The following is a 22,388-nucleotide window of genomic DNA, read 5'->3' as shown; positions in this document are numbered from 1 at the left end:
CTCTACCATGTTATCTAAATTACATGGTATAATGTGATGCCTCTAATGATAATAGATCCAATCTATCTATTCTAATCAATAGCTAAGCTATTGCTACAGCAATTCAGAGGCACTGGCAGGAGGGTCTGGTCACTGCTGCCCTCCCAGACTTTCAGCATGGTGAACACCACAACTCAGGAAGGTGACACTTGGCCCAGTCCCACAGTCAGCTAGATGTTTCTCCTGATCTGGGTGGACCTGTTGTGCCCCCAGAGAAGGAACTCTGCCACCCACTTGTACCTTGTTAACCTGGTTGTTGGCTTTTCACATAGGAGTGGGCATACCCTCCAAGATCCTATGTTCTCCCCTCTCCCTGCTCAGCTGCAGTTGTCTCCCTGCCTGGGGCTGTTGCTCTTCCCACTCAAGCAGCCCAGTCTCTCCTGTCCCACCTGCACCCTGGCAGGGTCCTGGGCAGCAGCTACCTTTTGGCTCCCTGCCCCTCTGCTCGGCAAGCTCTGCAGGGCTTGTTGTGTGCAGCTCTGCATACAGAGGGGCAGGACAGGAGACACTTCTCAGCAGACTCATCTTCATGATTTGCTAGATAGCCAGAGAGACAGTAGGGAGATGGATTTCAAACACTGAAGAGCCATAAGGACTTAAAAACGTGTGACCTCTCTGCAGGAAAGGGCTGGTTACCACATGTGATGCATCAAATATTGGGCTTGAGACAGGTGGGATGGTTGGACCTTGCCACGTCAATTACACACCCACAGGCACCGGCAGAGACAAGCTGCACTCTTTAGCAGGGGGATTCATTTCACTCTCAGTAAACAACTCCTATGTAGATATATATCTGAGCTAGTCATACCGGCTTCCTTTAATGTGAAACTGTATCTGGCTGGAAGGGACAAAAGGAGAGGGTGAAGGATGAGCTGGAGAGAAAGAAAAACTAGACGTAGAGCCAAGTAATGGAAACCAAGGAAGAATAATGTGAGCAACAGTGCTGAAGTCAGGTGAGAGGTGAGGAGGAGATAAAGGAAGGACAGTTTGAGGCTTTGGCTAGGAAAAAAAGCCACAAGTCTAAAGATGAAAGCCATTTCAGATGTGCAGAAAGGGCAGGAGACTGGAGAGAGCTGGAATATGTTTCTACTCAGATGCAAATCCTCTCCCATCCTGCTGTTCCTGGTGTGTCATGACTGCAGGATGCCAGTTTAACAGTCCCCAACAGGACCACTGACCACTGCCAGCTACTGGCAGAAACACTGGTGGTGTCTCAACCCACGGTAAGACCCAGCCACCTCCTCTCTAGTCCATCAACAGAACTGGCTCTGCCTAACTGCCTAGTTCTTGAACTATAAATAAATCTAATCCTTTGGGGAGGTACATGCCAAAGGCTAAGCAATGCAGCAACTTCTCATCAGTGCAGGTTTCTTTATCGAGCAGAATACATTAGTACTACACACAACTCTCCTCTGAGGAAAGGATTTCTGCAATAGTAGAGATGCTTTATGTTAAGATTTAATCCTTCCATAGAGGAGGGAGATAAGTGTCACAGCTGACAGAAAATGGTTTTCTTTGCCAAATATTCTCCTTCTGTTGACTGATGAAATCTTTCCTTAGGGAAGCTCCACACTCAACTCCCCTCATGTAATATTCTTTAGACATCCAGAGAACATATAAACCTTCCTAAAAGCCTAAGAGACATTCTTGATTTTCATCCCAAAATTCTTCCTGTAATGCAACTGGCTCCCCATATTAATGAAATATTTGATGCAAGCCCACTAACGTAAACAGATGGTCACATCAGCAAACAATACATCTAAGATGGTCACCGTGACCAGAACAGCCCACAGTCAGGGACACCTCATGGGAACACAGACCTCCAGATGCCTCAAGAACAACCTCCCATACAAAGCAGGACTACTGTCCACAGTATGTGCCATGGCAATGGCTGGGCTGGAGGAAGGCCACTGCCTGGAGCACAGAGCAGATGAAACTGGTAGCTCTGTATTGTTGATTTGTCCCAAAGATGGGCAGCTCCTCTTACCTGACACAGGGAATATTGTTTGAAATGGCAAATTTGCTGTAGATCTCCCTCTGCGACAAGAACTGATTGAGGTCTCCATTTTCCATGTACTCTGTTATCATGCACAGTGGGTCATCACGCACACACACCCCCAGAAGCCGGATGATATTTGGGTTCTTCAGCCGTGACATGATCTTGATCTCCTTCAGGAAATCATTTCTTGTAAAACAGAAAACACAGGTTTGAATCCTAAACTATTCCTTTGTCTAAGGAAAGCAGAAGCAGCATGTAAGAAAATCTCAGTTCAGAGACATTTACACTTCTGCACATAGTAAGTTTTAAAGCTGGTTCTGTGCTTGTGTTCAACGTTGACCCCTTCCCCAGCAAACAGGATTAACACAGCATTTCAGTTTGACATTACGTCTATTCCTATTCCCCACTCCCTGCTTGCATCCTGTTCCTTACATGAACACACAGAACATAAACCAGAGACACATGACACTCTCTTACAGAAGTCACCAGGGTTAACCTATGTGAAACTGTTGCTTGGAGAGTATTTGCTTTCCTTCTCAGATGGTCAGCATTGCGGATGCACTTACCTGGCTGTTTTGTTGACATCTGATCTCAGCATTTTCACTGCTACAAGAACCGGCTGGTGAGTGAATTCTGTAGACGAGACTCCCAGGAATTCCAGCAGGCCATCGGCTTCACAAAGATGTACCTGCAGGGCAGAAGGCAGAGGCAACTATGAGTGCATGCACAGGCAGAAAACCAGAGGAAAACAACGTCACATTGAGGTCACTGGTTTGGTCACTGCTGGCAGAATGACCAAGCGACTGATCTAATGAAGGTGACACTGTTCTGATCAGAAACAGCCCATAGGTTGGCCCTAGATCCTGGACAAAATGTGTACATACACTAGATAGCCCATGATGTAGGAACACACACGTATTGCAGCCTGATGTGTCCCCAACACACTGAATTTACTGCATGTGCGCAGACTGGTGCAGTAGACTACTGGGGCAGTCCAATTCGCCCAGCAAATACTGGAGGTGTTCAGGAAGGCCACTGTGCTTAGAGTTGTCTGCTTTAATCTGCATGTGCATGCAAACAGCACAGCTGCAGCAGGTTTGGCATGTAGAGCACATCACACCAGCCATACAAGTCCAGAACTGTCCTGCAGCCCAGCTTGAGTCACTGCTCCAACTTAACTGAGGAGCATCCAGGAATTAGACAGCTATCCAAAGTCCTTTAATTCCAGAAAAAAAAGGATGAAAGCATGTGTGTGCCTGTGTGTCCGTGTATGTGTCTGTGTGTGTGTGACAAGAACACCTCACCCAGAGGTGAATACTCTAATGAGTACACAGAATTTCAAGTTTCTTCAGAAAAATAAATTAATAAAAACATAAAATTACTGCCAAGGTTGTATAAGAAGGGGTGACAAGACACTTAAGAAGTTATCAGAATGAATATTCAAATGGAGAATTGCAAAAGAGATGCTGGGGTGGGGAAAGTAGACAGACCCGAGTGTGTGGCATAGGAAAAAGGACTAGAGGAGGGGAGTAGACTGGATGTGTCAGTCAAAGACTTGCAGCAGTGAGGGGAATGTAATGGGAGCTTAATGAATTTTATATGAAGAAAGCAGCGAGAACTAATGTGACAAGCATGGTGAGGAGAAAGAGGAGACAGCATAGAATATGGGACAAACCCACAGAACAGAAACGAGAAGTACAAAGATGCTGCTGCAGTTACATGGAGAATGCAATCTGCTGTGGTGAAAGTACAGTCACGAGACTAGGAATAGGAAAGAGAGCCACGGTACTAAGTGCATGTATTACAAGCGCAGGTAATGTGTCAGCAAGTCCAGGGAGTGGATGGTTAGGAGCAAGGAAGAAAAAAGATTGAAAGAGAAAGAAGCTCTGAGTGGTGAGGTGAAAAAAGCAATGAGCCATGTTTCTAGAAGCAAGACTGCACGGTAAGCCAGAGGATGATGACCAGTTTGGTAAAGACTAAGGAGGTGAGAAGGAGAGATGGAAGAATGTGATGCAGCACATTTGTAAAAGGGAAAGAGCCTGTAATGTGAGGAAAGCAAGAGGCTCTGAATCAATCTCCAAGGAAAATGGAGATGGGAGAGCCTGGCTGCTGCTGTTTGACAACACAAAGGAGGAGGAGGAGAAAGCTTTGACAGTTATTAGAAGGACAGGAATCAGAAGGAAGGAGAAACCAGAAGCAAAACAACAAGAAAAAAAGCCTCTCTGTTTCACTTTTGGAGCACAGCCCAAGACAGGGCAGGATCCAGGCAACAGCAGAAAGGGCTACACTGACAGCCAGGTGAAGAGGCTGAGGGTGTCAGCACCTTCCCAATACACAGAATGATCCAGAAAGAAGTGAGGGGGACAGGGAATGGGCTGGGGTAGGGAAGGCGTGTTGTCAGAAGGGAGGAATGATAAAGATGGACACATCACAGAGAAGGAAGCAGTCAGTAAAAGGCTGTGCTTTGTCAAAATGTAGTAGACAGGCAGAATTTAAGGCTGTGAGTGAGCAAAAGCTGGGAAGAAAAAAGAGACAGTGGAAAAGTGAGAGCAGGAGAGGGGAAGACCTATTCAGTATGGAACTAGGGATAGTGTGGAAATGAAGCAGGGAGAGAAGAAAGGCAGGGTGAAAACATCCACAGCTTGAAAGGAGCTCAAGGCGTAAAGAGAAAGCTTGGAAGGTGACAGTTGCATGTATCATGCTGCCTGAGGCTTCTGACACAAACTGGGGCTTGAGCAATCAGCAATGCTAGAGAATATGTGAGGGCATCACAGTGCTTGGGAAATGTCTGTCTTTGCTTGAGCCAGCGTGCAGAGCCCCACCAAAACCTGCATCTGTTAACAGGAAAGCTGTTTTTACAGCTAGGATCCATTTGTCTTGGCTGGAGTCACTGCTAGAGTTTTCAAACTCACATGCCTAAAGGTGGGTGACAGCCATGTTTGAGATGTCCATGGAAGACAATGAAACAGTCCGAATTCCCACCCCCACGTCTTTTCTATAAGGTCATAAACAGTGATATAGACAGCGAACAGAAAAAATTTGCAAAGTTCATCTGTTGAGAAAGACTCATATGGTACCAAGCAGCAGCCTCACAGGTGCAGAATGGGGCCCTCTAAAGCCTATCCTAAAGGACATCAGCTTTCCCCAATGCAAAGACATGTATTAAATAAAATACTGGTATGCAGAACCCTCCCCTCAGCCCCCAAGTATGAAGCAGTGCCAGAGAGGCAGCTCAGAAGATTCAGCTCTGCCAGGCATCTCCTTTCTGTTGGAGGAAAAGTGGAAGAGAATAGCTGTACCTCTCCAAACTGTCCTTCTCCCAGCTTCTCCTTGAGTCGCAGCTGGTGCCGTGGGAATTCACCCACTGAGATGTCCTTCTTGGTAAGCGAATCCACAGTGAGGGCTGGGACTGCATACATGTTGTTGCCGGTCACACCTTGCAGGTGGACAATATCTGTTTCAGCATAGTGAGGAACATTGTTCTGAAAGCCTTGGTGAGGAGTGGACTTAGTCAAGTCAGGCTCAGCATAGTCCCCACTGCACACTAAGGGGAAACCAAAGACAGGCAGAGTCAGACTCCCTTAAAACCAGTATGGCCCAGCTTCCACTCCTCTCAGTCCTGCAGACCTCTGGGAATTCAGCCTAGCTGCATGCCTACTACCTTGTACCAAGGTACACCCAGGTGGAAAACTCTGCTTTGTTTTAACTAGGGCTTAAACCAGAACAAGCAGCACTTCTGCAGACACCAGAATACCTGCGAGGTGCCAGTGAATTCATCTTAAACAGCTGCCTGCTCTATACAGTTATGAGAGCTCAAGTTCTTGCCCAGACATGGAGGCATGAGTCTGGAGTGATTTCCTGTTTCTGATTCATCCTAAATATGATCTGTTCCCCTTACCTGACGCAGAGATGTTGTTTGCAACGTCAAACTTGCTCTGGATTCCCTTCTGCAACAAGAACTGGTTGAGGTTTCCATTTTCCATGTACTCTGTTAGCAAGCTACACTACCTCTTACAGCTTATTCACATAAATATCATGGGATAACTCTCTGGTCAGTATTACACCAAACATTTGTTCTGCTTCAAATTCACATCCTGACTCAATCCAATCAGTCTCCCTGTGTAGTATAATGCTGGATCTTAGCAACCTGTCAGTGGTTGAGGAATGCAGCACTGCCCTTCCATTCACTAATCAGCACTGCCATCACTGAGTACAAAACATTGTTGGAAACATTCCCTTCTGCATGCATTCAAAAGCTCCCCAGGGGCTGGAAGCCAGGGCACCACTGACATTCTCTGCTGCATTTCCCTCTGCTTTTTCTAAGAGAATTTCAAAGAGCCCTTGCTTCAGGAAAAGGTGCTAAAGGTCATCTCCACCAGCCAGTCTGGACAGCCCAGGAGGGCTGCAGGCAGCAACTCCACTGCCAAGGAGCCAATGAGATGAACGACATGCGATTGCTATGATTGCCAAAACGAGCTCCTAAAAGATGACCTGGCTAACGTATAAACACAGTCTTCAAAGACAACAGTAAAAGGCCACCACCCTCTAGTGGGGCTGGTGCTCCATCTGCCAAAGTACATGCTAAAAAGTTTCAGAGCTCCAGAATATTGTCTTAGGTGCCTAGGTTAGTATTGTATTGCCTAGGAGTCAGAGAAATCACTTAGTGAGAATTGTCACATTTTAAAATCTGAGAGAAATAATAGAAGAATAAACACATAACTTCTGGAGACTGACAATTACATTACCTGAATCCTCTGCACTTTGGGAGAGCTCTGGAAGCTTTTGGAGCAGTGTAGCTGGCTGGTGATATTCCAAATCCAGTGGGAAAGCTCGTTCATAGGTGGGATTTGACTGGTGGATCTGGGTCTGGTTGTTGGCAATAGTGTAGCTGTAGAAGGAGAGGCGAACAGTAGCATCCTCCTCTAGGATTCGACGTGGGGCCTGCAAAAGAGAGAAAAAAAAAAAAAAAAACAAACACTGAGGCAATGCTCAGTTGTTAAGTAATGTATTGGTTGCAGCCACAGCACTTTCCAGTAACATCTTGGATAGGGCTGGCATCCTCCCCTACTGTGAGAACAGAGTTTTAGATGCTCTATGGAGCTGGGGAAACCCTGTGCTTTCCACATAATTTTGAGCTCATTAGAGTTAATGCTTAGTACTGAACTTGTGTTTGCAAAATAGCCCCATTGTATTACCTTTTCCAACCTTTTTTGAACATACTGCTTCCAAAGAATAATGATTATAATCATCAGGAGCAGAAGAATAATAGCCACAAGGCAGCCCACGAGGATGGAGGTATTGGAGTCATCTGCTTTCTCTCCTATCCAGGTGCTGGTTACTGAAGATGTGGTTTCTGCAATCATAGAGGTATGAAGAAGAATTTGGAGTTAACAAAGCACAGGTTATTACCTGTGCTGGCTAACCTCCTACATGTCCCTTCCTACAGTCTGGTACAGAAAAGATCTTAGGCAGCTTCCTGAGCATTAACATTAGCTGTATTCACATTTTGTTTTTATCAGAAATTCTCCTTTTGGAGGCTCGGAGTTAAGAATTGTGCAGCGGACTTCTGCAATCAAAGACTGTTCTTAGCATTGGAACAGATTCCTGCACTGGATCCGTATTAGAGCAGACAGTTTTCAGAGTTTCACTGGTTGCACATATGCCTTCAGCCCACTTACTCTGAGGCAGCCTTGGCCAGCTGAGGGAAGGAAAAATAGCTGAGGTTTTGAGGACTGTAAGATGCAGCCCTGTGCATGAGGACAATAACCAGGCCATACTTGGATCTCCAGAAATGGAGGGAGAGACTATGTTAATTAGGATGTTACTGTGAAATCCCCCAACACTTAAGGCCCTGGCACAGCTAAGTGACAGAAGTCCTTACCCCAGGTCCCCTCAGTAACATTGCACTCTGTTTCCAGGAGATCCGTTGTGCTTGTGGCTACCGTAACAAAATTAGGATTCACACTCTCCATGTCTGTGGAAGGGAAGGGAAGGTGTCAGTTCAACAAACAACCTCCCTGCTCCTACCAGTGGTCAGTCCAATCCCAACCACCACCCCTGCCTTCCCAAGGAGGACAGGGCTGAGACCCGTGCAGCAGGTCATGAACAGCATGAACAGAGATACCTGCTCACTCAGCACTTCCCAGCACACCTGCAGGAACAAGCCTCTGCGTTGAGCAGCACGTACATCCTGACCACAGCAAAACACCAGTGTGTGTAGGATGCTTCCCTGAGCTTGGCCACACACGGGACTGGAGCAAGAGCCTTTTTTCCATTTTAGCATGATTGTAAGAATTGCCATCCCAGCCTAGACCAAGAGTCTGCCAAGTCCCACGTGTGACGGAGGGTAGCCAGGAAGGGCTGCTATCAGCAAGATAAGCAACAAGCTGCAATCAGAGCGTTCCTTCCCCAGGAATGTCATCTCACTATAGCTGATTAGGGACCTTCCAGTAGGAAGCTATAGCTAGATCACTTTGCTGTCAGTGCTGGCGGTTTCTCCAAGACTCTGGTCCATTCCATTTTAGAGCCTTTTAAAGCACCTCATGGCACTGACTTCTGCATCATAGTTAAGAATTTTTTAAGAAAAAAAAAAAGTCAGCTTCTTATTTTTCATAATGTGCTAACTTCATCATCATCTGTAGATACACTTAAATTATTCATAACAAAATACTTGGTAAAGAGAAGTAAAAATCAACCCTATAACCAGCAGGCAACTGTCTCAAAAAGAAGAAATGCTCTATAGTCCAATTTCTGGTTGCCCTGGTTGTGCTTCTGCGCATGTGCATCAATATTAGCCTGAAAAGCATCCACTGTAGACTGGATCTTTCTGCCCCTGCATTGCCCTTCCAACCCTCTCAGTGCTTCTACTACCTCCTCCTCCTCCCCATCGTGTAGCCCCACAGTGCCCTGCACTCATGTTAACCCCACATGTCCTGCACCTCCACATCATCTCTTTTGCTCTCTGTCCTTCACCAGATCTGCTTGACTGAAGGAATACTCACCTGACTGGAAGGAAATCTCGCTCATCATCATCCAGGTGTCAGCAAAGTAGAAGCGGCAAAGTATGGCTTTACCTACACGCTGATTGAGGGGGACAGTCACAAACCTAGCACTGGGGTTTTTGTCATCTAAGACAGTTGCCACTCCGACAGGTTCGGACTCCCAGTCTGCAATCAGGCGTGGTTTGAACAGACACTCCACTTTTTGGAAGATCTTCACCCCCTTGGAAAACATGTTGTTACAATGCACCTAGGAAGAAGGGAATAGATCAATCAGACTGGAGGAAGATCTACTAAAACATAAATCAAGCCTCATGGATTTTCTGTTCATGAAGATTTTCTATTTCTATTATCTCCCTGTATGAATACTCCTAACCCAGAATGAGTAACTTGTTTCAGTATAGCTCCAGCCACTTGTAGTGTGCAATGAGAACATTAGTGCAAAAAGTTATTCTGAAATAGCTCTTAACTTGACAGGCAAGAGCTACATTAATGGTCAAATTTTGGCAGGGTCTTCAAAAGGCCCATATAAAAATCAATCAAACAAGCCCTGTACTAATCTAAAGCCCCAAAGACCAATTCTCCTTGAACATATATCCTAAGAGGGGAATGAAAAACCACACCTGGGCTCTAGCCTCTTTTAGAAAGCCTTCAGCATCTGCAGTCTAAGCTAATTTCTTCCAAAATAAATGGTACAAGCTCAAGAAGATATTCCCCTGACATACAGCAGCTCTTCTGCTGTGCTTGCACCTTGAAGACAACAGAGGATCTAAGTTTTAAGAAAACCATCATGTAACCCTGCATCCATCAACCTCTCCTGGTGGCTCATCGCCAGGTTGTCCCTGCTGCAATGGCACCACTGGTTTAGCTAATGATGCTGGAATCTAAACTGCAATCACTACACTGCCAAGCTAACATCTCACTAAAACAAAGGCATCCTCTCATCTCCGAGTTACAGCTCCACATAGTCCACTTTCAGACTAAGCGGTTCACAAAATGCTTTCAAGCTGACTTCACACCTCCATACTTGGGAGGTTTGTTTTACCCTCCCAAGAGCTGGTAGCAACTTTCTCCTTTCCTGCTCTTGGGCTGCACTCAAACCAAGAAGCTACAGCATAAAAGTGACATCTGCCTCTTCCTGGGTTGCGGCACTGCAGACCCATCAACACCAAATACGTGGCACTCTCCCAGGCCTCCAGCACTTCCAAGGAAGTAGGCTTCACAAAGAGGGACAAGGCTTGTAAGGATCCTTTATGCTGTTCCACTGTCTGTCTTCAATGCAAATCTTGCCCTGCGCCTTTTTTAAAAAACAAAAAACCAAAAAACCAAAAAAAATCACCATGACAGTTTAAGTTCTGCCATGCAGTCCTGAAGATCTGGACCACAGTATCTTGGCACTGCAGACAGTGACCAGGAACCAGAAGGAATAAGGTCACCCTTAAAGTCTTTGGTATCCCTCAGTCTACTCCATTTTCATAGCCACGGTCATCCAACCCTCCCTAGCAACTCTAGAAATTACTTCCTAATGACTGTGGAGTATTAGCAACTGCGACAACAACAGTTTCCAAACTAAGTGCAGCTTTGAAGCCTATTAATCACTTGGCCTCTGCGAGGTCTTGTAGTGAATAGCAGTGAAGCAGTAATGAGGACGACAGGCCTGACGAGCAGTAAAAAGACAGAAGAAGGGTATCTGTGTATAATTAGGAACAGATGAAGCTTAGACAACGTTATTCAATAAGGAGAAATAGTCATCCATAACAAGGCAGGAAAGCCTGATGCCTGCAATATACAATTTGTGCCCTATTTGGACAGGAGTTGGATATGTTCGCATCTTGGACTGATACAGAGACACTTTCTATTCCAAACACCACCTACTAAAGTCCAATTCTACAATATGCAAGTTTAAGTAATTTGCAATGCAGCTGCAGTATTAGCTAACGTTTATTTTTAATACTTTTTTGGATACTGGTGAAGTTCAGAAGACTGGGATAAAGCTAACAGGTATGAAGGTACAAAAAAGTATTTACAGACCACCTAGCCTATACAAATTAAATGCAAAGCTGAAACAAGCAACATTCAATAAATAATCAAGAATTATTTAAGCTAATCAACACAGCTTTATAATGAAATACTAGACGAAGTAGCTATTTTTACGAGCTTGTGTGTTTGGTTGATCAGGACGGCTGTGTTTACATGACAGACTTTTGCAAGGCATTTGATTTACTTGTAACCTCTGAATCCAATTTACATAGTATGAACTCATGAATTATATTAATTTGATTAAAAATTGGCAACTAGTAAGTCTTACAAATTTTAAGGCACAAGTTCTTCTCTAGGTGTTTTTCTAACAGGAATGTATTCCTAGCTCAAGGTTATTTGCAACCTTTTTCAATGATCTGAAAGAGACTGCAGAATCACTAGCAATAAAATAAATTAAATGGGGAAAAAAATAAATCAAAGTTTCCTAAAATAATCTGAAGTTTTCGGGATTGACTCATTTCAGGGTAGTGAACTTGGGAACAAATTGTAAGTGATACTTTCTACACTGGACTTTTACCCTGGACACCAATAACTTTGAACTGATTTTTAGCATGATACCAAAGTCTTAATGAATACTGGCTCCCTATCCGTTGGCTAGGAGGACTAATATGATCACAGGATTGATAAACAAAGAAGAATCATCCAAAAGCAGGGAATCGGTACCATTCTTTTATGCAGTTTGATGGGAAGCCTGCACCCAGTTCCGGTTTCTATACCCAAGGAGTACTGGCAAAGAAAGCATTGGAAGATAGCTACAAAAATGACCCTGGATCTCACAGGGAAAGCATTGAGAAGTTCAGCCAACTTAGTTTACTGAAGCAAAGATTAAGAGAGTGGTTTAATCACAGTGTAGAAGCAGGAAAATTTCTGAGAAGGCAGAACTCTTATTTTTGTCAGTGAAAGCAGGCTAAAAGCCAATGGTTGCAAGTTAAAAATAGACAAAATAAAACTAGGGTAAGCAACCACCAAAAATTTACTTAAGGATGTGGTGGCTTCTCCTTCATTTGAAATCTCTACAAGAAAAGCCACCAATCCTTTGTAAAAGATTCTGCTGTTTACTACAGACTCAAAGTTCAGCTCATCCTTTTCCTGTGTGTTTAAGTAATTTCCCACAGCACAAGCACAGATTGAGGCATCCAGAGAAATTTTTGGTCGAAATGGAAGCACAACCACATTCTTTTACCTGAAAGGTCAGTCAGGCAGCCCCTAGGCAGTAACTAGCCTACATCCTAAATCCATCTTCAGCTGCCTAACCACTGCTTCAGGTGACTGCTTTTTATTCCTTTAAGCCAAATACTGGAAGGAGAGTGTCCACACTCTGGAGAGGCAAGTGTTCCCCTGCTTCACCTTTCTACACTAGCAAACTTGGGACATCTGCTGCTCAAATTCTGCCTACGGTGGACTCTGCTGTCAGGCACCTTGTGTCCTCCTGCTTTGGGAAGAAGACCCAAAGAGGCAACCTGGGAGCACGAAGACCCAAACCCCACTCCAGGCTGCTGGAGAGTGACAACGCTGACTACCTTCATGGAGGTGAAGTTCCGTGGTCGGTCAAACTGGAACTCCATTTCAACAGAGCCTGTGCTGAAACTCTCATTCTTCCAGCCAACGTAGTCATAGCCTGGCCACACACGGTACTGATGGCTCTGTGTGAAATCGTCCAGTCCTAGCACACCATCTGTCAGCTGGCCCAGACCACCGTACAAGTGCCTAGCAAGAAAGAACCAACAGTTAGGCAGAATACCAGCCAGGAGAACTCATATGTGAAAGCACGCGGGTCCTTCAACTGGTACCAGGAAAACATTAGTTTAATTACTCTTAACCCATCCTGGACAAGAACTCATTCCCTGTTCTTATGCAACATCACCTTTATGTTGTTTGGGCTGGGCTCTTAAAATCTTTCCCTGCTTAGGAAAAGGCAGAAGTTTTTGCCTGACAAAGCCAAGCTACAAGCAGAGTTTCTTGAGAATCAAAACTAAAACTACAGAAAATGACACTGTATACTCTCCAAACAGAGTGCTTTAATTGCAGCATTTCATCATGGAGCGGAATGGGAGGAACACTGCTCCATCCTGTCCTGGGGGAACCAGTGGGGAAAGTTTTGCAGGCAGGCACAGAAAAGCAGGAAAAAGAACAGCAAGACCATGGGCAGCTCACCCAGCCACAGCCAGTTCTAACTGGGATAATTTCTGGCATTGCTCCTTGTGTAAGTAGAGAGTGTTACCAGCTCCATTTCCAAGGCTGGTTAGACTCTTTGCCGCGGACCCTGCCTCATTCTACTTCTTATCTGAGAGTGCAGAGCCCACTATACAGTTTTCCAGCACTGTCCCAGAGTAGATGATGCCAGATGTGGTACACTCCTGACCCACCTGCCTTCTGGGAGCCATCCCTGGCATGTCCCTTGTCCTATAGCAGGGAAGTGCAAACAGTTCAGCTGTATTAGTGCCTGAACTTGCTCCCTGGACCTGTTTCATTCAGCTGCTTCTAGGCAGTCTTTGTAACCTGGGCTGGGCTGCTGCTACACGCACTGAAGCTCTGCAAGTCCATTCCGGGTGAGCCCTCCTGTCTCAAACTAGAATTTGCACAGGTATGCATGCCTTTGAACTCCAAAACAGGATTAACAGCTAGAAGAGGCAGACTCTTGCTTCCAGGCCAGTCAGGCACATGACCTAGAGGTTAAGGAGTTTGAAAGAATCCTTGCTTAGCACTTTGGGTTTTGTGCCTACATCTGTAGCTCCCTGACACTCCCCAGCAGGGCCAGCTTCCTCAGCTAGTGCTGGACAGCTGAGCGCAACACCTACATCTTTCTGCGCATAAATTTATTTTGTTTTTTTAATATCCAATCTCTACTGTATCAGTTCAGCTTGAAAGCATCAGATATTAACGTATAAAGACATTGTTACCCAGTATCTTGCAACATCCTACAAGCATGAAGAATGTACTTTCCAACCCATTATTTTAACCTCCAGCATGAAAAAACACAAATAAGTTTACAAAAATCACCTCTAAGCATAAAAAAAACTTTAGGCAACACTAAAAATTTTCAGGACTTTAATGACAACTGAAGCAGGACATATAATAAAAGCACCGTAAGTCAATGGATGACACCAGGTCACTGAAGAGACACTGTCAGATCACTTATTAGGCACATTCCTGCATGGGCAGGAATATGCTGCCTCAAGAGGATACCCATGCCCAAGTTTGTCTGAGGTTTCAAGCTGCTGAAACACACTCAAATCTGTACTTATAGCAAAGAAAGTGGTCACACTAAATGTCTGGAAGTTCAGCCAGTTATTTAACATTTCAGATACAGACTCTTAATGAACTCTCCTTCCATGAAAGCCAACTATTAGGTTAACCAGACGCCTCAAAATGTCAATAACATGCCAACCTACCTAACTAATCTCAGTGATGTGAAAAATTAACAGACCTTGTAATGAGCTGTCAAAATCCAGTTACTTTAGGCTTTTTGACTCCAAATTGGAAAAGCATCATACCCAAGAAATCTTTACAGTGAGTAATCGGCCACCTTCCTCTCATACCACATTGGCAGTGGTGCCTCTGCTGACCTGGAGCTTCTCACAGGGAGTGATGCAGTTTTCCAAGTTGTTTCAAGTCCATCAGAGCTCTGTTTTCAAAAACAATATCTCAAATCTGTCCAGAAGCTCACAGGTATCAAGTGCAGGCCTAGAGTTCAGGTGTTGCGCACTTTCTCGGATGCCCAGTTTACCCTGGAGACCTCCTGCAACAGTTTAAGATGCAGTCTGCTAGAGAATGCATTTCAGATGTCAAACTGCAGAAGCAACAAAGGCAATGAAGAGGGGAAGGACCTTCCTCTGCTCCAGGGACACTGGGACGGCACAGGTAGAAGGTCCAGCCAGCACTCTAACTCCAATCTGGGGCAACAAAAGAGTAGCAGCACCTTACAGTCTGCGGTATCAACAACAGCTTAAGGCTATACCTGAACCAACAAAGAAATCAGTGCAATGAATATGGTCACAATTAGAGACCAAGAATAAGGAGAGCTTTAAGGCAATCGGACACACCAGGACTGTGTCATCACATCATGTAAGGATGGAAGCTATGAACAAAGACAGCACTTAGCTGTATACAGACACACTCTTCTCTTTAAAGAGAAGCAACAACAACTTCCAATAACAAAGAAATTATTTCTCTTCTGCCAGCCTTTGTGAGCTGGGGGAAATTAATCTGATGCATCCTGATCCCATGCCCTCCTTTAAAAAACAGCAACTAACAACGTGTCAAAGGGCCTGGAATAACAAACTTGCAATGCTTTGGAAAACCAGTAGGTTAGCTTGCAGCTCTGGAGGTCTCAAAGAAGTATTTGGGATACAAGATACTAGTGACAGGGCAAGTAGGAAAGAAGAGATAACTTGCACAGTGACCGAGAGAGAACAGGACGACTTCTCCCACCTGCGCTCCTGGTATCCATCATAGGTCGAGTCATTCAGATAAACGATGGGGAAGCCAGGAGCCGCTATTGTCCCTCCTTCAGGGATGCTATAGGATGCCAAACCATCTAAAAAAGAAGGCCATATACCTCAGAAATACAGCAGCAGCAGCCTTCCATCATCTCTGTCCATATGATCCTTTTATTTATGATGTGGACCAACAGAAGCAGTTCCGTGGGCCTGGGATTCCCTCTGCATATGTGGGGACGCAGGTGAGTCCCAGTCAGCGTTGTATAAGGACTACTTTCCAGTGACAGGCATGGAAATTGCTACTTACCATACCAGACACAGCCATAGAGCTCCACCCTCATACAGACAGTCATTGGCATCTCTGTCACAGGAATCACCCGGATAAAACGAGCAATGATGGGAGGCCGAAGATCTTTCAAGACCACGTCATAAGTATCAATGTTGCCTTGGATCACCTGGAGAAGAGAGATCCTTACTAGCAACTTCTCTCTATTGTGCTGTTCATTTGTACAGGGGTGTACTTGTACCCTATCATTTGACACTGGGGAGCTTTCCCGTGCAGTATCTGCAGAGGGTTAGCTGCTGCTGCTCCCCTCCTCCTACCTGGTACATGGCTTACAGGGTGCAGGATGCTGCCATTTCACCTCCTGTCCACTGCAGACCCATACCAGGCAGTACTCTGAGGGAGAGGAGAAAGGCAGGTGGGAGATGAATGTACATGTGGACTGTATGTTGCAGAGAGCTCCGGTTACTAGTACATAACCTCTCTTTCTTCAAGTGAGTCTCCATGTACATTCTAACAACAGGCAACTGAACACTTGCCCTCATCACTAGTTACCTGGTGGAGGGTCCTGATGTCCTTTCTCTATAAGCCAACAAAATTCCAGAGGTGCTGCAGTGTTTGGGGGATGAAAGTGCAAGCAGCTGCACAGATGTCTTGAACTGAAGTGTTCAGCATTACCACAGTCACCCCATCCTGCTGAAATACAGTCTGATATGGCACGGACTTTCACCCTCCCCTTCCCCTCAGTTTCACTATGGTTCTGGGAACAGTCCACGATTTATTTTGACAGTCAGTATGCAGAAACAGCTGAAGCTGTCAGTCCCCCAGCAGTGGACACAAGATGCCTAAGAGATTTTTTTGAAAGGATTTGGACTTATGGAAACAAAATAAGAACACCTTTGATATCAAAAGTCTGAATTACAAGTGTGAGGGCTCCTGCTCAAAGGTGCTATTGGTGGGAAGGATGAATCAGAGACTGAGGTTACTCAAAAGACCATGTAGATTGCAATTGTTGATGTACAGGCAATTTAAAAGATGAGGGAGGCCAACAAGGGAGCAGAAAGGTGGCTTTGTCTTCATGGCAGCAGAGAAGATCTCCAGAGAGTGAGTGTGGCTGGACAGTCCATCGAGGAGTGAAAGACCTTATTGTATCACAAAAAGAAACCACTCCGAAGACCGCATCTCCCTGAAGAAGAGCCAGCCACATCTGGTGGTCTTACTGGACTGCACCGGGATAGCTGTGAAACAGCTTCCTGCACCTGGCTGGACAGTTCTACAAAGGTGCACAATCCCAGGAGCTGACCAAACAAAACAGAAGGAAAGCCAAAAAGTAAGCTTGCTTCCTCATCCTCTTCAGCTCCTCAACAGGCTTTTAAATCTGCAGCCTCTTAATATCCCTCTTCCTAGGAGAAACACCCATGACTTCTTCCAGTGAATTAGGGACACGTAAGTAATCCTTGCCTTCTGGAACCAAGTGACAGTGATTAACCCTTTTGGCCATCAGACGGCCTAAGACAAGGGGCCTGGAAGCCACCTCTGCTGGCTCCACAAGACCTTGCTGATAGGAGATAAAACCCAAGAGCAGACAACATATGGCAGAATATCTCACATCTTCATCACAGAAGTTGGACAGATCCTCTGGAGTTGACTATTTGGCAGGGAATCTCTGAGGTGGCAGATATGTCAAGCCAAAAAGTCCTAGATGGACGCAGTGCTGGACAGAGTAAAAGGAAGAAAGCTTCAGCCACCCCCCTCAGAAAAAGGTACCTTTGAACCAGCTCCACAGTGGAAGAGCTGACATTTTTACCTGTCCTGTACAGACATCTTCTGAGAAGCAAAAGAGAAGATGCACTTTGCGTAGCACCTCCACAAGGTGGGGTTGCTGCTATTGAGCACACAGTTTCTCAGGGCCAAAAAACCCGAAGTGAATTAGCCGTATGTGGAACAAACTCAGCACCAGTTTCCAGTCCTGGCTGCTACTGATGCCAATGTTCTCAACATCAAGAACAAAGCGGTGCTGCTGGCAAAGAACTGTAGGTGGCTGATACCAGAAGTTGATGAGGCACCAAGACTTAATGGTGCTGCGCCATGCAACATTAGTGCCAATGGGGAGGACCATCCTTAACCGGTGTCAGTTAGAGTCAAGGGGACCCCAAATTGACTCTTTGCCTTTACTGAACAAATTAAAGCTGGAGGTGACTTTACTGGTAAGAAGCATCATGTACTACCTGTCTGAAACTTAGCAGCACAGTGAAGGGCTTACTTTGGTTTTTTGACTGAAACCAATTGTGTGATCCCCTTAGACAGAGACGTACCAAGATGGGCTCACATAGTCTCACTGAAATATCAGTGATTGGGCATCTATCAACCACAGGACTGGAAGAGGCCTTCCTAATGCATACAAATAAGTAGATTAGGATCTTGCACCTCCATCTGCACCTCATTCCAAGGTCTGAATGATTTTACAGGACATTTTTACCAAATTATTTGACCAGACAGCAGTGCTTCTGAAATATGGATTCACTAATGGAATATGTGACATGTTACTGGTGACACATTTTGAAAAATATGTTTTATGGAAAGCCACTTTTCAGAGGAGCTGAAATGGCAGGAATTGCACCCCATTCTGTATGTCCAGAGCAGCAGGAACAGAGGAGCAGAAGCATCTTCTCTAAGGATACCAGGAGGGAAAACTTTTTGGTCTCATGCAATGGGGAACAGATACACACACACTGACAATATATGTGTACTTCCACATATATAGAATAGAATAGAGGATGGCTCAAATTATAGCATCATAACACAGCTGAATACATGCTCATTACCTTATTATGGCCTAGGGAGATCTTGCAAAAATTGACCCATACTAAATCATAACACCTGACACTAACACAATCCTGAGTGCCCAAGAACACTGCTCTGCACAGGACTGGGGTGGGAGACAAGGAGCATTTAGCTGCTTGTGGACAGTGTAACCAATTGAATTCTGGTATAACTCAAGATGCAGACAGACTTCACCTAAGAAAGTACCGACAAAGAACAGTTAACCCCATGGAGTTTAAACTTCCCCTCCCATCCTGCAAACACAGTGTTTGTAGCACACACCAAAATGTGAGGGATGGGCAAGATAATGGTAATGGCCAAATAGCCAGTCAAAGGTCTGAGTGAGCAAATAATTCATTAACAAGCTAGAAGCTATTACCTAATACTGCAATACAGACCCCACTGTGACTTCCAAAGCACCCCCAGTGCCATAAAACATCACCACACCCAGTACCTTTCTAGTCTGGCTTAGGTCTTCAGACTCCACAAGCCAGCCTGAGGCAGGGTGATCAGGTCAGACGAGCTGCAGATGAGAGAGGGGATTCCTTCCCAGGGAAAGTTTAATAAAGGCTTATGAACATGACCAGAGCACATCCAGTGCTAAGCTGTGTGCTCAAGTCTGGAGATAGCAGGAGACAACTGTGGTGAGCAGGGAAGCATCTCTGAGTGTGTGCACTCAGCACATTTCCTACCCTCTAAAATCCTTCCTCCTCATTGCTCCCTACACTCATCAAGAAACTCATCTCCATTCCCTGCCACCCCCTCCCTTTTTTTAATCACAAAGCAGGCATTTGCTTTGCAGCTTCCAATTTAGAAGTGTCTGGCTGGTAGAGGGACATTCACATGATATTTTGAACACACACAGAAAGGTAATGAAGAGCCACAGTTTTCAGTGATGGCAATGGCTGGGATCTGGGGGATTAGGTCAGGGGAATAACAGTCCAACATCACAGCAAACACAGCACTAAGGCAGAGGACGCTAAATGCCTGACAGAAGAGTCAGGATAAAGTACGATGCACTAGGCAGTACGTAGAGGACGTGCCTTCTACAGTCTAGTTCTTTATGACTGTGTGCTCCATGATTCAGTTCCTACTACGCTCACCTTCCTGCCCTGACGATCCTTCCAGGAGATCCAGCGCTCTCCATTGCGGCTATAGTCAATTCGGTAAGCACGGGCAAATTCTTTGCCTGTGGCACGGGCATGCCGTCCCTGAGTCCCAATCAAGGTAATGAAGAAGAGCTTGTGCAGGTCAATTTGAAGGAACTGTACATCTTCTGGTTGCAACAAGCCAGCCGGGCACCAGGCTCCATCCCCCTCTTCCCTTTGTAACCTGAGGGGAAAACCACACACATTAAAAAAAGGATCCAGCCTTCCCAGTAACTGAGGAAACACCTTGAAACTTTGAGAACTGGGAGAAAGAAACCAAATCAGCAAGTGAGACCTGACAGCTGGCTAGCAAATACCTCTCCCCTTCAGGGTGATGGTCAATTGAGACTTAGACTCCTGTAGCCAGTTTTGCCCTGTTAAGAACAACTCCCTCAGTTTCAGGTATCTTTCATTAACTGTTAGAAGTAATTTATTTCCCAGACACATACTTCCATGTTGATCAGAAACAACTATGCTACTCAGTAGGTAACTGCATACTGCATGCTCTTTAGCACCTTGCTAGTAAAGTGCATACTCACTTCTCCTAAACCCCATAGAGTAAGGCCTGAACCTCTGCTTGACCACCTGCTACAGCTCTAACAGGCACAAAGAGGAGCAATCTTAAAAATACATTTTAGAAAGAAAAGCTCTGCCCATCTACAAATTATTCTGGGTCATCTCAACACATCTTTCACATTTCCTTCATTCATCAGAGCTGCTTGTGCAGGACACTGCTAGGTGTACGATGTAAAGGTCTGCTTCCAAGTTGAACATTATGACACCAGCTGCAAAGGTTAAGGTTTTTACCCTTGGAGATTGCATGCCGAGCAGAGTGTTGTAGCAATCAGCAGGTGGAGCCACTAAAGGAAACACTGCCTTACCTAGGCTTCTGTAGGCTCAGCTGTGCAAGCCACAAGGTGGTGAGAGTTTTAAATGTGAAAAATTTATCCAGACACAAAAAGACCACATAGGCTTTTTAGCAACAGGGATTTCTTAGCAAACTGCAAGCCCTTATCTTTCAGACAGCAATTCCTGTCTCTAACTAATGGGATCGGTGAGTGCCAACCCCTGCATCAAGGCAGACAGTACTCAGGAGACACTGAAGGTCAAGTCACAGGCTAGAGAAGATTTTTGTCTAAGGTTGGTCAGCTGTTTGTGCAAGTCTTTCTTACAGTGAAGTGGCAAGTAAAAGAAGTTCTAAGAAAGGCAGGAAGGGTGACTATGAAATGACAGGGACAGACATCTGCATAGGACAACTATGACTTCTAACAAAATGAAGTCAGCTGGAGGGGTGCCTTCACATCTTCACCCTGTGGACATCCAGCTGCCCTGGCAAAGAGATGATGGTAACAGATAGTAAGTGATGCCTGAAGTATTTGCAGAACTGGAGATAAGCCCTGTCTCAGAAGAAAGTAAGTCTCCCAGCTTTCAGAACCACAGGCTTGTTCAAACTCCATTAAAACACGACACTTAGCATCTTTGCTTTACCACAGACTAAAAACAAAACAAACAAACAAAAAAATCAAGCACTAGGAGAATTCTATGATTTTGAACTGCCCAAATTCATCATAAAAATGTAAGTATCACAGTTAACCTGAAATTCACATCTAACTTGCACCAAAACTGTAGGAATGTTTGGTATCATCATTATAAACAATTCTAAGGAAACTTACATTTTTAAGTATTTTGCAAATCATCAGTTAGTAGCTTTGAGAAATGAAATGACAAAAAATGAAAAGCCAAGCTTATGAGAAAGACTGTAGTACTGCTTGACATTGAAAGAAAATCCTTTAGCTACTTTTTAACAATTCCTTAACTCTGCAGTTTCCAGGTTTTTGAGCCCATTTCCTCAATAGGATGCAGTTGAAAAGTTCATCCTTGTAAATGATTTCCTATGATTTACTTTAAAGCGCTCTACAAGAATCCCAGGGGCACTGTCTCTAGCTGACCTATAAGTCACAAATCCATATAGAGATTTATTCACAGAACTATAGGAAGATGAGGGTTGGAAGCAACCTCTGCAAGTCTCTAGTCCAATCTCCTGCTCACAGCAGGGCTAACTCCAAAGCAACAGTGTGTTGCTCAAGGCCTGGAGACACCATCACCTCTCTGGGTACCTGTCCCATCACTTCATTCTTATGGGGATGGATTTTTTTTTTTTTCTTAATATTGAATCAGAATATCCTGTATTACAGCTTGTGACCAAGACCATTGCCTCTTGGTCTTTCAGTACGCACTAATTAGATTTAACATAGAAGCAGTGAACAAGCTAAGCAAACAGGTTTCTTTAAGGGTGAGGGAACTTCTTCCTCAATCACATATTGGATATCTAGATGAAAAAAGGATTACATTTTTTGCCAGAGATTAACCTACCGTGCATACTGGGGTCCTGTGGAATCATACCACTGGCTGGAAGCAGTGATGTCTTCATCTCGTATTGTCCCTTCATGCATACCCAAAGGGTAACGGCATATAGCTGAAAATGGGAACACAAGCAAGTAAAAAAGATCAGTACCAATTCTTCCTAAATCACCAGACAAGTTTAATTAAAAGGCTATCATGCCTAGGGAATAAACATGGTAATGATAAAATAGAGAATGCAAATAAAAAGGATGAAAT

At 44.8% G+C, this 22,388-nt stretch overlaps 1 protein-coding gene across 5 annotated transcripts in view; it reads right to left on the bottom strand.

Annotated features, from left to right (window-relative positions):
• The window catches only part of LOC115335127 (discoidin domain-containing receptor 2-like), a 63,407-nt gene that overhangs the window by 7,147 nt on the left and 33,872 nt on the right, over nt 1–22,388 (bottom strand). For all 5 annotated transcript variants that reach the window (XM_030000379.1, XM_030000377.1, XM_030000378.1 and 2 more), the window contains exons 3-14: nt 22,143–22,245; nt 19,725–19,953; nt 15,823–15,970; nt 15,508–15,613; nt 12,597–12,783; nt 9,040–9,286; nt 7,920–8,012; nt 7,234–7,391; nt 6,784–6,979; nt 5,338–5,582; nt 2,605–2,726; nt 2,027–2,224 (exon numbers count right to left, since the gene is read on the bottom strand). In XM_030000379.1, coding sequence (XP_029856239.1) covers nt 2,027–2,224; nt 2,605–2,726; nt 5,338–5,582; nt 6,784–6,979; nt 7,234–7,391; nt 7,920–8,012; nt 9,040–9,286; nt 12,597–12,783; nt 15,508–15,613; nt 15,823–15,970; nt 19,725–19,953; nt 22,143–22,245 — 2,032 coding nt within the window. The remainder of the gene's footprint in view (nt 1–2,026; nt 2,225–2,604; nt 2,727–5,337; nt 5,583–6,783; nt 6,980–7,233; nt 7,392–7,919; nt 8,013–9,039; nt 9,287–12,596; nt 12,784–15,507; nt 15,614–15,822; nt 15,971–19,724; nt 19,954–22,142; nt 22,246–22,388) is intronic.

Source organism: Aquila chrysaetos, chromosome 24 (assembly GCF_900496995.4).
Source record: "Aquila chrysaetos chrysaetos chromosome 24, bAquChr1.4, whole genome shotgun sequence".
Classification (NCBI taxonomy): Eukaryota; Metazoa; Chordata; class Aves; order Accipitriformes; family Accipitridae; genus Aquila; species Aquila chrysaetos.
This window is presented reverse-complemented; position numbering and strand designations above follow the sequence as displayed.